Source organism: Anolis sagrei, chromosome 5 (genome assembly GCF_037176765.1).
Source record: "Anolis sagrei isolate rAnoSag1 chromosome 5, rAnoSag1.mat, whole genome shotgun sequence".
Classification (NCBI taxonomy): Eukaryota; Metazoa; Chordata; class Lepidosauria; order Squamata; family Dactyloidae; genus Anolis; species Anolis sagrei.
The window spans coordinates 148,430,590-148,446,808 of record NC_090025.1 but is presented as its reverse complement, the minus strand read 5'-3'; the positions used below and the strand labels follow the sequence as shown (position 1 = coordinate 148,446,808).

At 43.2% G+C, this 16,219-nt stretch overlaps 1 protein-coding gene and 1 long non-coding RNA gene across 2 annotated transcripts in view; one reads left to right on the top strand and one right to left on the bottom strand.

The window, feature by feature from the left end:
* Window positions 1–3,921: 3,921 nt before the first annotated feature.
* LOC137097194 (uncharacterized) lies at window positions 3,922–13,930 on the bottom strand. Its single transcript, XR_010910043.1, has 2 exons — window positions 13,888–13,930; window positions 3,922–8,664 (listed from the first exon to the last, which is right to left on the bottom strand). It is a non-coding gene; the product is annotated as an uncharacterized lncRNA (long non-coding RNA).
* A 201-nt stretch (window positions 13,931–14,131) lies between these two features.
* PAWR (pro-apoptotic WT1 regulator) overlaps window positions 14,132–16,219 on the top strand; it is a 76,970-nt gene continuing 74,882 nt past the window's right edge. Inside the window, exons 1-2 of the mRNA XM_060777404.2 lie at window positions 14,132–14,281; window positions 14,873–15,356. Coding sequence (XP_060633387.2) covers window positions 14,949–15,356 — 408 coding nt within the window. The 5' untranslated portion in view covers window positions 14,132–14,281; window positions 14,873–14,948. The remainder of the gene's footprint in view (window positions 14,282–14,872; window positions 15,357–16,219) is intronic.

Below are 16,219 nucleotides of genomic sequence, written 5' to 3'. Positions count from 1 at the left end.
AAGCTCAGCCTGTCATTGAACATCGAGAAAACCAAAGTGCTGTTCCAGCGGTCACCAGCCATTCCCTCTCCAATGCCAGAGATACAGCTTAATGGTGTAACATTAGAAAATGTTGACCATTTCCGCTACCTTGGCAGCCACCTCTCCACCAAAGTCAACATCGACACTGAAATACAACACCGCCTGAGCTCTGCGAATGCAGCATTTTTCCGAATGAAGAAGAGAGTGTTTGAGGACTGGGACATCCGTAGGGATACCAAAGTGCTTGTTTATAAAGCTATTGTCCTCCCAACCTGCTATATGCCTGCGAAACGTGGACTGTCTACAGATGTCACATGCAACTCCTGGAACGATTCCATCAGCGCTGCCTCCGGAAAATCCTGCAAATTTCTTGGGAAGACAAGCAGACAAACGTCAGCGTGCTGGAAGAAGCAAAGACCACCAGCATTGAAGCAATGGTCCTCTGCCATCAACTCTGCTGGACCGGCCACATTGTCCGGATGCCTGATCACTGTCTTCCAAAGCAGTTGATCAACTCCGAACTCAAGAACGGAAAACGGAATGTTGGTGGGCAGGAAAAGAGATGTAAAGATGGGCTCAAAGCCAACCTTAAAAACTCTGGCATAGACACTGAGAACTGGGAAGCCCTGGCCCTTGAGTGCTCCAGCTCCAGCTGGGGGTCAGCTGTGACCAGAAGTGCTGCAAAATTTGAAGAGGCATGAATGGAGGGTGAAAGAGAGAAATGTGCCAAGAGGAAGGTGCAGCAAGCCAACCCCAACTGAGACCGCCTTCCACCTGGAAACCAATGCCCTCACTGTGGGAGAAGATGCAGGTCAAGAATAGGGCTCCATAGTAACCTACGGATCCACAAGAATACTGATCATGGAAGACTATCCTACTCGTCCAACAAGGGATTGCCTAAGTAAGTAAGTACTTGCTGACTGAAAGGTCAGCAGTTCGAATCCAGGGACAGAGTGAGCTATTTTTCCTGCTGAGCTCCTAACTCTAATTTTCCTGCTGGTAGCTCCAGCTTCTGCCAACCTAGCAGTTTGAAAACATGCAAATATGAGTAGATCAATAGGTACCGCTTCTGGGGGAAGGTAACGGCACTCCATGCAGTCATGCTGGCCGCATGACCTTGGAGGTGTCTATGGACAACGCCAGCTCTTCGGGTTAGATATGGAGGTGACTTAATGTCAAGGGGAAAACTTTACCTTTTCCTTTAACAACTTATTTTTCTGTAGTATCCAAATTCATTTATTTTAAATTTTATTTAAAGTATTATTTCTCTCAATTTCTTTTGACAGTTGCAAGAAAAGAAGTAATATTCTTTTGGGGCCATATTGTCTGAGAGGTTCAGAAAACAAGGTAGTTTGCCTTTTATACCTATTCCGATCTATAAATTAAAAGTAATTTTCCCCCCGCCCTGAGATGTACGATAGTGTATTCCTTTTATGTACCATCAAAGCTCATAATTACCGCATATTAGCTGCACAAACATTACAGTATCTAGGCTTCACCTTCCTTATTGCACGACAAATAGCCCTAGCTATTATATAAGAATAAATCCATCAATAAAGTAAATTTTCCAGCCTAACTTCCATCCCAAGTTTAATTTTACAAATCCACATTTATTTTATTTTCTGATTTCCTTTCCTTTATCCTCTCAGCTATGAATCTTACCTTGGGGCAGTTTTTTTGACCCAATCTTAAAGATGGCTGTCATAAAAAGTTGGGGGGGGGGGGGGGGGAATCACATGTAGGAAAATAAAAATGCAGGTAATCATGTTTACTTTTTAAAAAATGACACTCTTGAATTAGATTAAATTACTGGTTCAGTTTATTTTAGTTACTTCTATTAATTACAGAGCTGCAGCCTTTAATTAGCTTTAATAGATAGATCAGGGGGAAAAACTTTATCCATAAGAGCAAATCCTGCTGTGTCAATGGAACCTATTTCCAATAAGTGTTGCCTTCTTATTTTATTAGTGGGAGAAGATCAATTTTAACCAACAGAGTTAAGGGACTGCAATCACAGATTATTTCCAAACTGCAGAAAAACAGAAGAGAGGAAAATGCTTTTCCAGGAGAAATTATAAGTTGCAAGCAGAGTCCTGTGGGCGTATTACATTGGCATAAGTATGCCAGTACAAGCCGTAGAAGAAAGCAGCAGACATGCAGGAAATAAGACAATGGAGAAGTAGCCTGCTTGGAATCAGATTTTTGTCTGCATTCCCTTCCAATGCTGGGCAACCCTGGAAAAAGTCAAACTGCTAAGTTAATGCAGTAAGTGGATTCTGTCCAAAGGGGTTTCTGAGTATAAGCCATATGCATGAGAAGTGGAATCTGAACTGATGAGCTACCATAGTTCACAAAGTTTTCTGAAACATTCCTATGTGGACTCTGCCAACTGCTTTAACTATATACAGTAGGCCAAAGCTTTCCAAACTGTGTGTCACGACATAGTACTGTGTTGTGTACTGTGTTGGTGTGTTGTGTGAACGGAAGGAGAAACCTCTGAAGCTTCATACAATAAGCAATAAATCACATTTTGAAAAATATAAATGAAAGGCTTTCATGAGATATGTTGTGTCCTGATGCATTTGTTATTACAATTTATGTATGTGTCCATATTTCTTATAGGGGTTTGTTTAACCTCTGGTTTGCTAGTTAAACTGAATTACTGTGTCACAAAATGATACATAACTAAAAAGTTTCACCAACATGAAAAGTTTGGAAAGCTCTGCAGTAGACTCTCAGAACTCAGGCAACCGGAGTCAGTCTCTGAATAGAATCATAGAATAACATCATAGAATCATAGAGTTGGAAGAGACCTCGTGCACCATCCAGTCCAACCCCCTGCCAAGAAGCAGGAAAATTGCATTCAAAGCACCCCTGACAGATGGCCACCCAGCCTCTGCTTAAAAGCCTCCAAAGAAGAAGCCTCCACCACACTGAGAGTTCCATTGCTGAACTGCTCCCACAGTCAGAAAGTCCTTCCTAATGTTCAGGGGGAATCTCCTTTCCAATAGTTTGAAGCCATTGTTTCATGTCCTGGTCTCCAGGGCAGCAGAAAACAAGCTTGCTCCCTCCTCCCCATGACTTCCCCTCACATATTTAAATATAGCCATCATGTTTCATCTCAGCCTTCGCTTCTTCAGGTTAAACATGCCCAGCTCTTTAAACCGCTCCTCACATGACTTGTTCTCCAGACCTCTGATCATTTTCGTCAGCTCCTTTGGACACATTCCAGCTTGTCAACATCTCCCTTCAATTGTGGTGCCCAGAATTGGAAACAGTATTCCAAGTGTGGTTTGACCAAGACTGAATAGAGGGGTAGCATGACTTCCCTGGATCTAGACATTATATTCCTGTTTATACAGGCCAAAATCCCATTGGCTTTTTAAGTTGCCGCATGACATTGTTGGCTCATGTTTAACTTGTTCACGAGGACTCCAAGATCTTTTTCACATGTACTGCTATAGAGCCAGGCACCACCACCCACCCCACCCCACCCTACCCCCATTCTCTACCTCTGCATTTCTGTTGAACTTCATTCTGTTAGTTTGGTAATACTAATACTCATAATCTTTATTTATATACTGCCCTATCTCCCCAAAGTAACTCGGGGTGGTTTCAAAAAAAAAAAAAAGGCAAACATTCAATGCCAGAATACACTAACAAAGAGAAATAAACAACCCCCAGATCCCAAAAGAAAATTCACAACTATAATAAAATTTAAAATTATCACAGATAAACAAAATTAAATGATAACATAACCAATCAGCCACTGCATATCTAACATTCAAATATGACAGAAATGATGAACTCTCAAGCAAAAAGCAAATAAAATCAACGAAATAATACTTTAAATTTAAAAAGCTGTTTTTATAAAACAGTAACACAGCACACAGTGATATGTTAAGTTAAATTTGTCTTTATTTGCTTTTAATTACTGCATTTCAATACTAATATCAAGTCAATACAGAGTTTATGGTACAGAACCGTGTGAGGAATAGTATTAGTGAGGGCTATTTTTAATAGTATCTCTAAAGCAACCTGAAATTACATTTATCCTGCTTCTACCAATCCTTACGGGTGCCAATTAACTGAGAGTTTACTGTAAATAAACAGGAGCATTGTGTGCTTTATTATGAACTTATGTATCAGAACCCTTGCAATATCCTTGATGGGCTTCTGTTTTGATGGAACAGCCTTTTATGTTTAGAAACATTTGGAAGTGTGGCATTTCAATTTAAATACAGGAATTAATATGTAGCATTTTTCTTACATAACTTTCTTCTTGCTGGAAAGGGAACTGTATTCCTCATTCTGTTTAAAAACATATGTGTATGTTGCCATAACTGCATCACTGATGTTTAAACAAATGTCAACAGGGAAAGCAAGTTCGTTTCAGGCCCTTTTCTTCCCTTCTACACACAGTTTCTCTCCCTGTAGAAAACATGTAAAGTGAAACTGCCACAAGATAGGGTAACAGGAAATGTTGGGGAAAAATAACAACCCCCTTTGTTTAAACATTAGACGACATAAAATAAACAGTACTGGGTTAGAAAAATCTAGTCTGTTCCCAAATGTGGGCGGAGAAAATATGCAAAATGAAACTTAGCATTTATTTAGAACTTTATCCCTAAAAAGCTCCCAATGAAAGATACCGCTATTAAGATGCTAACATCTGAAGTCAGCATTTTTGCATTGGGCACTAAACCAACTTCACCACAACACAACTGGAGTTAATCAATGACAGATCATGGGGTCATTGAGCATTTTTGGTATTTAAAATATAACTTTGGAAAGATTGGGGAACATCTACTAACAATAATGGATGGAGCTACAGTTCGAACGCAACATACAAATCATACAGCTTGATCCTATTCTTGATTATGAGGAAGAAAATGCAACTGAACTGGCTGAACACTTTTAAAAAGTGTACAAAGGATTGCAGTTTTAAGTGCATTTTAAAATATTGAGACCTTCCTCGAGTCTCTAAAATGAAGTGCATTTCAACCAGGTTAACGTAAAAACATTAAAAACTGTTTAAATTGGTGAACCTGCAAAAAAGCAAAGAAGGATTGGAAGCTGATACAGATGCAAGACATTTTTAAAATTAGAGTCCATCAGAATCCAGAACTATTTTTTATTGCAAATCGCAAATGACCAAACTGAGAGTATTGTACTACACGATTTTGGCAGCAAGACTGCTTTATGCTCAAAAATGGGAAAATACTGGTCTCTCAACAAAAGAATAACGAATTGCAAAAATCCCTGAGAATGCAGAGATGGATAAACTGTCTATATTGATTAGAGAACTCCGTGAACAAATCTGTAAAAGACTGGGGGCCACCGTTACATTGCATCAGTGGTTCTCAACCTTCCTAATGCTGTGATTCCTTAACACAGTTCCTCATGTTGTGGTGACCCCCAACCATAACATTATTTTTGTTGCTACTTCATAACTCTAATTTTCCTACTTTTATGAATCTTTAGGTAAATACCTGATATGCAGGATGCATTTTGATTCACTGGACCAAATCTGGTACAAATACTTGATACTGATGGGGTTGTGGAGGGTATTGATTTTGTCATTTGGAGTTTTAGTTGCAGGGATTTATAGTTCACCTACAATCAAAGAGCATTCTGCTCTCCACCAACTATGGAACTGGGCCAAACTTGGCACACAGAACTCCCATGACTAACAGAAAATACTGGAAGGATTTGGTGGGCATTGATCTTGAGTTTTTGAGTTGTAGTTCACCTACATCCAGAGAGCACTGTGGACTCAAACTATGATGGATCTGGACCAAACTTGGCATGAATACTCAATGTACCCAAATATGAACACTGGTGGAGTTTGGGGACAATAGTCTGTGACATTTGGGAGATGTAGTTGCTGGGATTTATAGCTCACCTAAAATCAAAGAACCCCACCAATGTCAGAATTGCTCCAAACTTCTCACAAAGAACCCCCATGGCCAACAGAAAAGACTGTGTTTTCTGATGGTCTTTGGCAACCCCTCTGACACCCCTTCATGACCCGTCCAGGGGTCCAGACCCCCAGGTTAAGAAACACCAATCTATAGGAAGATGGAATTAATGCCCTTGAAGAAAGTAGATGGAGTCATAAAGAGAAACATTCCATATGCAAAATTCTTTGCAGGATTCACTTGGTCATAGTAACAAGTAACTTGAATAAACTTCAATGCAGTCAGATTATTTACCATTCTACGTAGAGTTTTCTACTGAGCGGATGATTTTGTTTAAGAATAAGATGTGTTGTTTGTGGAGACTTGATACAAAGATGATAATATTGAAATATATTTCTTGATATTGAGATATACTGGCAACAATGCTTGACCAAGATGGTGGAGATGCTATATAGGGCCTAATATATCTCAGCTTTGTTGTGGTAGGTAGAAATTCAAGGTACACCACTGAAGAAAAATCCTTGGAAACATGGTGCCATAAAACATAATGAATTGTAATTTCTGGCTCATCTTCTACTAAAATTAGAATAGCAAAAGATTTAAAGACAGAAATAACAAATACACACCTTATGTCCCACCTCTCAATTATGCCGATGGGCGAGATTAATTTATGAAAAACAGCCAGACAGCTGTTTATCACATGTAATTGGGATTAAGGTAGTTGGCATTTTCTTGAAAGGGAGCCAGATGAAAAGAGCGCCAAACATTTGGGGTTTTGGATAACTTCAGAGACCTGTCCTTACATGATTTTGTGTAAGGGATCTATGTTTTGTCTCTATAACCAAGTCTTTAATAGGAGTAAATAATCTGAAGAGAACCGCATTTAACCGTGAGTAGGGTTGAAATCTATGATGGACGAACCCAGAGCCAAAGGAACATGAATCCCATTTCTTTCTCTTTTTCCTCCCTGGTCTTTCCCACTGTCTTCTTTCACTTTCTCTTCATTTGTGGGCTGTTGTGGGATAGGCTGCTTTTGGAAAAACCTGAGCCGATCAGTTGGAGTGGCTGAGGGTTGGTTAGACAAAGGGTGCTCTCCCCAGTTAGTAATTACACAGTCCAACAACAACAAAAAATTTCTCCTTGGTGTCTTGGTTTTTAGGCCTGTTCCTGGCATTGAATAGACCAGATCAGCTCTACTTTCTTAGACATGGTGATCATGATGTTATATGGTCTAGTAGATAGCAAAGGGTAGATGGCATATGTTCTGTATTTAAAAAACTGGAGCTATTAGGGGGAAACGTATGCCATTTTTTGAATCAGCAGGTCAAATATACCCAGAAACCGGTATAATGTTTGAGGCACCAAAATGAGTGTTGACCATTTTGGTGTCTCATAGAATCATAGAGTAGGAAGAGACCTTGTGGGCCATCCAGTTCAACCCTCTGCCAAGAAGCAGGAAAACTGCATCCAAAGCACACCTGACAGATGGCCATCCAGCCTCAGTTTAAAAGCCTCCAAAGGAGGAGACTCCACCACGCTTCAGGGCACAGAGTTCCACTGCTGAAGAGCGCTCGTAGTTAGGAAGTTCTTCCTAATGTTTAGGTAGAATCTCCTTTCCTGTAATTTGAAGCCATTTTTCCGTGTTGTAGTCTCCAGGGCAGCAGAAAACAAGCTTGCTACTTCCTCCCCATGACTTCCCCTCAAATATTTATACATGGCCACCATGTCTCCTCTCAGCCTTCTCTTCTACAGGCTGAATATGTCCTGCTCTTTAAGCTGCTCCTCATAGGACTTGTTCTCCAGATCCTTGATCATTTTCGTTGCCCTCCTCTGGACACATTCCATCTTGGACACAGTATTCCAGGTGTGGTCTGACCAAGGCAGAATAGAAGGGTAGCATGACTTCCCTGGATCTAGACACTATACTCCTATTTATTCAGGCCTTCTTATCGGAAGGATAGCTCCCAAACTGGGATGCTTAACAAACATTCCAAGCATATCCAAGGAATGTACATCTGAGAGGGTGGTTTGTTTTAAAAATACAAAATCCAGATTTTTTTAAGTCTACAGTACTAACTTTGATTACCAGCATGTAGTTTTGGATTGAAAGTGCAGAATCTCTAGGTCCTCTAGTATGACGCTATGGTCAGATTCTTCAAGTCAAGCTGGAGAACCTAAAGATTTCTAAAGAAAACACCTCTCTAGGAACCTTTGTCTTCCACTGCAATACTGTTCTCAATTACCAATGAAAGTTAGCTATGGAGTCACTCTGGAATGCCTAGAAAGTACTAGAGATCATGCTGTGGTGCAGCTAGCCAGCTGCATTAAATCATCACTACTGACCGAGAGGTCATGAGTTCAAAGCAAGCTCGAGTTGGGAGTAAGGTCCCAACCATTAATAATATAGCTTACTGTCAACCTATGCAGCCCTAAAGACAGTTGTACCTGTCAAGTAGGAAATTTAGGTACCGCTTTTTGCGGGGAGCCTAATTTAACTAATTTACAACACTGTAAAACCTTTCAGCAGCATGCAGAAGAATGAGGAAGTACTCCATCAAAGGGCTCTGTGTCGTGGCAGCTCCCCCTGTGACTGTAATCGAGGTTCATGAAGCCGGAAAAAGCTGGAATGTTAATGACTCTGTGTCTGTCTATATATGTTGTATGTCTAAATGGCATTGAATGTTTGCCATGTATATGTGCATTGTAATCCGCCCTGAGTTCCCTGTGGGGTGAGAAGAGCAGAATGTAAATACTGTAAATAAATAAATAAATAGGTATCCCCTAATGAAAAAAAAAATCCCCAGTTTCCTTATTTGCATTTTTTCATATTCCCAGGACTCCTGTGCCCCTAATTCCAATAGATATGGAGATATGACTATTTGTTTTTTATCTGTATCTGATGTGAACTGATCCCAGTTCTGGGAGAAAGTCAGATTCAAATAAGTAGCAATGTTTATTTAGGCATTGCTAAGATGAATAATGAAAGTGTTGAAATGTATAGCGGATGGGACGATTCCTTCCAGGTGCAGAAACTGATGCACAGACATGCATACTCAGAGAGCTATCTTGTTTGGGATGAATTTTTTAATACATTTCATTTGAAGTTGTTCATTTGCCCATGCATTCCTTTGTGTGTGTTGAAATTAATGAGTGCTGTCTACACCGAAATTAATTTTATATCAGACAGCTGCCTCATTTTAGTAGCTTCATGAGGTAGTTGTGAAGAAGACTTGTTTCACTGTAATAACTAGGATCTCTACAACAAAGGAACTATGAGGTAACCAGAGGTTTTTGAGTAAAGAAATCTAATGTTATTGGTTTGAAGACTTCACACTAGCTGAAGAGGAAGAACTTGGCTGAACACTTTTTGGGCTCTTTGGAAAGGAAACTTGAGGTCACTGCTTAAGGAAACAAGATGAAAAAATAAATATAATAGCTATGTACTATATGCTAATGTTATATCTGAATACAGATTTATGATAAAACAGTGGGTTGTGCAAGCAATTCAGTGTCCGCATACTGAAAACTCTTTTAAGTGAGCTATTTTGAAGGGATCACATTTCCACAGTCACTTAGCACTTAGATGCTCTTCATCCAGAACTAGTTAGTGTGTTCCCACTGCTGCAATTAGGATGGATTGATTTCAGGAAGCAAGAACACATTTGCACATTGTGTAATTCATATAATTCCTGAGCAAACATGCATACCAGTTGGTTGGTATAACAACTGAAACATTTCTTTGGTCCTACGTTGTGCCTTATACAATTAAGGAGAATAATCCCAAATCTTTAAACACATAATCCACATACCTTTTGCAGAATAGCATTGCCTATTTTCAGATTAGTCAGACCATTGTAAAATTATTACATTTGTGCTTGGTTCTCTCTGTACCCATGCAAGAACACAAGATGGTTTACCCCATAATTAAATGCCCATAAATAGGTACATATTGGACAGAGCAGTGTTTATATATGGTCTGGAAAACAAGGATATAATCTTGCCTAGGTTCACCATTTTAACACCCATTCTTATTTATTGGGAAAGTGAAATACATTTCTCTTTGAAGTCTCAACATTGCTTAATTCTGCTCTATATGTAAGTTGTGTTTCATTATAAATACTCATAATTGACCTCAGAAGGATGCAATTCTACTAGAACGATGGAATTCCAGGGATCTGAATATTTAACCATCTCTGAATGCAGCCACTTCTCCATACATTTCTAACACTATCTTTGGGAAGTTAGGATTCTTTTCAGAGACAGCTTTCGGGCTATATTGAGGGCTGCAGAGCAGGAGAAGGACCTGTTAATATTTAGTTTTGTCAAAGGCTTTCATGGGTTGTTGTAGGGTTTTTCGTGCTATATGGCCATGTTCTAGAGGCATTCTCTCCTGACATTTCGCCTGCATCTATGGCAAGCATCCTCAGATGTAGCGAGGTCTGTTGGAACTAGGAAAATGGGTTTATATATCTGTGGAATGACCAAGGTGGGACAAAGAACTGTTGGAGCTAGGTGTGAATGTTTCACTGACCACCTTGATTAGCATTTGATGGCCTAGCAGTTGTTTGGTGTGGCTTGTTAGTGCCTGGTGTAATCTTTTGTTGAGAGGTGATTAGATGTCCCTGATTGTTTCCTCTCTGCTGTTTTGCTGTTGTAATTTTAGAGTTTTTTTTAATACTGGTAGCCAGATTTTGTTCATTTTCATGGTTTTCTCCTTTCTGTTTAAATTGTCCACATGCTTATGGATTTCAATGGCTTCTCTGTGTAGTCTGACATGGTGATTGTTAGAGTGGTCCAGCATTTCTGCGTTCTCAAATAATATGCTGTGTCAGGTGCTTTGCTATGGCTGACTTCTCTGGCTGAAGTAGTCTGCAGTGCTTTTCATGTTCCTTGATTCGTGTTTGGGCGCTGTGTTTGGTGGTCCCTATGTAGACTTGTCCACAGCTGCATGGTGAACTCCTGCAGAAGACTCCTGCAGAAGTGAGAGGATCCCTCTTGTCCTTTCCTGAACGTAGTGTTTGTTGGATTTTCTTGGTGGGTCTGTAGATAGTTTGTATGTTGTGTTTCCTCATCATTTATTTAGTTAATATCTGCAGGTCCTTCTCTTCATCTGCAGCCCCAGATAGCTGGATTTAACCCATTGCATTCTATTTTAAATACAACCATTAAGTACAAGCTTTAAGTCACATTTCCCCATTATTATTTTATTTTTACATAGGAAAGTAGTCTGTAGTCCTTCACTGTAGTCTTTCAAGGAGCAGAATGGAATCAAATTTAGAAGGTCAAGTATAGATTTCAAAGGGTGGGAACTGAATTAAACTTATTCCTTTCTTTTCTATGTAAGGCAGCGTTTCTCAACCTGGGGGTCGGAACCACTGGGGGGGAGGGGGCTCGAGGGGGCGTCAAAGAGGTTGATTCATAACCATAGGAAAATTACAGGTATGAAGTAGCAACAAAAATAATGTTATGGTTTGGGGTCACTACAACATAATAGGGAATCATGGGGCTGTGGTATTAGAAAGGTTGAGAACCACTACTATAGATTAAGTAAGTAGCACAGCCATTAAAGATACCATATTGTTACACTTTGTGGAAGGGGGGGGGGTCCTCCACAAAGGTTTCAAAATTCAAGCTTTTTTATTGTCCAAGACTGCTGATATCTTTCTCAGAAATGTAACTGCAAACACTGTCTGAGCAAGTTTTGTCAACAAAACCCTGTGATAAGTTCATCTTAGGCTAATATTGGGTCAGAAATGATGACAAAAACAGAAGCAGGATAAAAATGACTATTTTATATATTGATAATAATTTTTTCTGCTCCAGAGAAGGCTGACCCAAGGACTATAAATATTGGATAGTTTTGATCGGGGAAAGATAATGTTATAACCTAAAAGGGATTTTTTTTTCCCGTGGCAGGCTAAAACCTTTCTCTTCATACAGGTTTTTAAAAAAGAAGGTATTAAAGAACCAAGTCAGGGGGTGTTGTGTGGTGCTTTATGTATCTTTAATGGTTTTAATACTTTGTTGAAGGCTTTCATGGTTGGAATCACTGGGTTGCTGTGAGTTTTCCAGGCTGTGTGGCCATATTCAGGAGAGAATGCTTCTGGAACATGGCCATACAGCCCGGAAAACTCACAGTAACCCAATGGTTTTAATAGTTTTGACAATTTAAATAGTGGTAGGTTTAATTCTATTTTAGTGTTTATGTTCTTTAGGTTTTATATTGTATTGTGTTTAGAACTGTTTGCTGCTTTTGAGTCTCAATTAAGAGAGAAAATGTGGCATATACATTTTTGTGTGTGTCAGGATTGACTCAAGAAACTGCAAGTCACTCTGGTGTGAGAGAATTGGCCATCTGCAAGGATGTTGCACAGGGGACACCCAGATGTTTTACCATCCTGTGGGAGGCTTCTCTCATGTCCCTGCATAGGAAGCTGGAGCTGATAGATGGGAGCTCACCCCGCTCCCCGGGTTTGAACTGCTAACCTTTCGGTCAACAGTTCAGCCAGCACAAGGGTTTAACACATTGTGCCACTGGGGGCTCTGGACATATAATAATAATAATTTTTCAATAGGTTTTAATGGTTGTAACTATGCTTAAATAGTGCTTAGTTTAGTTCTATTTTAGTGTATAGTCTTTAGATTTTAGATTGTATTTAGTGAGGAAAAGTGTATTTTAAATAGGGTTTTAATGGTTGCAGTGGCTGTAACTATGTTTAAATAATGTTTGGTTTAATTCTTTTTTTAGCTTACAGTCTTTAGCTTTTATATTGTATTGTGTTTAGCACTGTTCACTGCTTCTGAATCTTGATTAAGAGAGAAAAAGCGTTTAGGGCTTTATAGGCCAAAGCCAGCACTTTGAATTGTGCTTGGTAGCAGACTGGTGGCCAGTGGAGCTGACCTATGCTCCCTGTATGTTTATATTCTTTAGGTTTCACTTGCTGACCGAAAAGTTGGCAGTTTGAATCTGGGGAGCGGGGTGAGCTCTTGCTGTTAGGCCTAGCTTCTGCCAATCTAGCAGTTTGAAAACATGTAAATGTGAGTAGATCAATAGGTACAGCTTCTGCGGGAAGGTAGTGGTGCTCCATGCAGTCATGCTGGCCACATGACTTTGGAGGTGTCTACGGACAACCCCCCAGAACCGGACACGACTAGACTTAATGTCAGGGGAAACTTTTACCACTTTGAGTGTCTTTTTTTTTTTTTTAATGTCAGGAGCAACTTGAGGAACTGCAAGTCGCTTCTGGGGTGAGAGAACTGGCCATGTGCAAGGATGTTGCCCAGTGGATGCCCAGATGTTTTGATGTTTTACCATCCTTGTTGGAGGCTTCTCTCATGTCCCTGCATGGGGAGCTGGAGCTGACAGAGGGAGCTCACCCACGCTCTCCCCGGATTCAAACCTGCTACCTGTCTGTCTTCAGTCCTGCTGGCACAAGGGTTTAACCCATTGCGCCACTTTGTCTCTGATAAGGGAGGAAAAGAGACACGGAATATAATAATACCTCATTATTATTAACTAGTTGTACCTGCCACGAGTTGCTGTGGCCAACCTTCCCTCCCTCTTTCCTCCTTTCTTTCTCCTTCCTTCCCTTTTTTTCCCTTTCATTCTCTCCTTCCTTCCTTGTCTTCCTCTTCCCTTCCTCTCCCACCTTTTCTTTCCCTTCCTCTTTCTCCCCTTTCTTCTCTACTTATTCCCGGACTGCAACTCCCAGCACTCCTCCTGAACAATCTATCTACCTAGCTATCTTATCTACCAGGAGGATTGTGGGAGTTGCAGCCCAGGGATAGGAAATTGGAAATATGCCGGGATTGGGAGGCATTTTTTTATTTTATATAGGTTGTCTTACTCAAAAAGAAGCATTATTGGCGTTCAATGGCCGAGCAGGGATTCGAACCCTTGTCTCCAGAGTCGTAGTCCGACGCTCAGACCCCCTGCACTACAAACCTGGCAAGGCTTCCTGGCCTACTGCGTGGCTCTGAGTTCCTCCCGCGGGGAAGAAGGGTGGCGAAGGAGGCCAGGTAGGCGCGCCTGCCTCCCTATCACCTGGGCGGCCGCGAGGAGCGCTGCCGGTGTCGGGTTTCCCTGGGAGGATCCTCCCCGCCCCTGGCCCATTGTCAGGGTCACTCGGCACTTTCCGCCGCGCCTCGGCTCCTTCCGCCGGGCCTCCCCTCCCTCCCTCCCTCCCTCCCTCCCTCCGCCCGCCCCTCGGGAGAAGGCAACTGGGGAAGAGAGCTCCGGGAGCCTCGCCGCTGAGTCTTCCGGGAATTCCGCGCGTCTCGCCTCACCTGGCGAAAGGAAGAGGAGAAGCGGGACGCACAGCCTTCGCTTTCGGCTTCAGGTAAGGGCACCTCTCCGGAGTGGGGACCTCCCTTTACTTTCGCACGATCCCTCAAACTCCGCGCAGAAGCGGGATTGGATGCGCCACTCTCGGAAAGGCGATTGTGCGCCAAAGAAGAAGCCAAGGACGGAGTTGCTTGTTGGCTTCTTCCTCTCTGTTTGCCTCCTTTTGCAAGGCGAGGGGGCCAACTGGGAGCTGTTTGCTGCAAACCCCAATCCGAGGGCGCATCTACACTGTAGCGTTAATGCAGTTTGGACACGATAAAGCTAGGAAACCCGAGGGTTTGTGTAGCCTGGTGAGGCACCAACGCACTTTGGCGGAGAGAGCGGAAGGCGATCCCACGATTGTGTCAAACTGCGTTGCTTCTCTAGTGTAGATGCACCCTGCGTGGGAAGGGACGGCGGGGGCTGGAAGAAGCGGACCTGGGCGCAATTCCTGGCTGGAGTTGTAGAAGCGGGTTGGAAGCGGGATCTGAGTGCGGAGAAGAGAAAGGGGGGGGGGGGTGGGCGGGCTTGGGAGCATGAAGGAAAGGCAAGGAGGGCGCCTTGGAGACGGAGCGCCCGCCTCACTGGCCGCCTTTTGTCCCCGCAGCCTCCCTTCTCCTTCCCTTCGGCGCCCCCCCCCTCCCTCTTTCTGTGTCCTTGGAGAGCCACGGCTGGCGGGGAAGATGGCCACCGGGGGCTACCGGGCCGCCTCTTCCACCCCGAACCCCACCTCCACCACCACGGACTTCTTGGAGGAGTGGAAAGCCAAGCGGGAGAAGATGCGCGCCAAGCAGGCGCCCCCGCCGCCCGAGCCCAAAGCCCCGGGAGCCCCCGCCGCCGCCGCCGCCGCCACCACGGTTGCCGAGCTGAACAATAACAGCGGAGGAGGAGGAGGCGCGCCCCCGGAGCCCCCCGCGGGCAAAAGCGGGGCCCCCGAAGAGAAGGAGGAGCAGGAGAAGGAGAAAGCCGCCTCCGCCAAGGGCAAGGGCTCCTCCGGCCCCAGCGCCCGCAAAGGGAAAGGGCAGATCGAGAAGAGGAAGCTGCGGGAGAAGAGGCGCTCCACAGGTGTGGTGAACATCCCCGCCACCGAGGTGAGCCAGCGCGGGAAGGCCAAGGGATGCCTGGGAAGGGGCGGGCTGGCGGGGCTCCTCAGCTTCACCTCAAGGGCCCCTTGATACACTCGCCTGATTAGGTTTACCTAAGCATCCCACCACTGAGAGGAGAGGACAACCAAAGGGGGGAAGGCTTCACCACAAGGCCTCCTTGACACATTCACCTGATTAGGTTTCCCTGAGCATCCCACCACTGAGATGAGGATACACGTAAAGGGGAGAAGGAAGGGTTTCTCCATCTCCCCAGCTTCACCTGAAGGGCCCCTTGATACACTACTTTGATTAGGTTTACCTAAGCATTCCACTACTGAAAAGTGCTTAGGTAAACCTAAAAGGGGAGAAAGGGGAGAAGGAAGGGTTTCCCAGTCTCCTCAGCTTCACCTGAAGGGCCCCTTGACACATTCACCTGATTAGATTTACCTGAGAATCCCACCACTGAGAGGAGGAAGCACACAAAGGGGAGAAGGAAGGGTTGCCCTGTTTCCTCAGCTTCACCCGAAGGGCCCCTTGATACATTCACCTGATTAGGTTTCCCTGATCATCCCACCACTGAAAGAAGGAGGCGTGCAAAGGGGAGAAGGAAGGGTTTCCATGTCTCCTTAGTTTCATCTGAAAGACAAGAAGGCAAAGGAGAGATGGGCTAAAGAAGGGGGTTTCCCTGTCTCCTCAGCTTCACCTAAAGGCCCCTTGATACATTTACCTGATTAGGTTTACCTAAGCATCCTATCACTGAGAGGAGGGGGTGTGCAAAGGGGAGAAGAAAGGGTTTCCATGTCTCCTCAGCTTCATCTCAAAGTCCAGAAGGCACTTTCCCTGTCTCCTCAGCTTCACCTGAAGGGCCC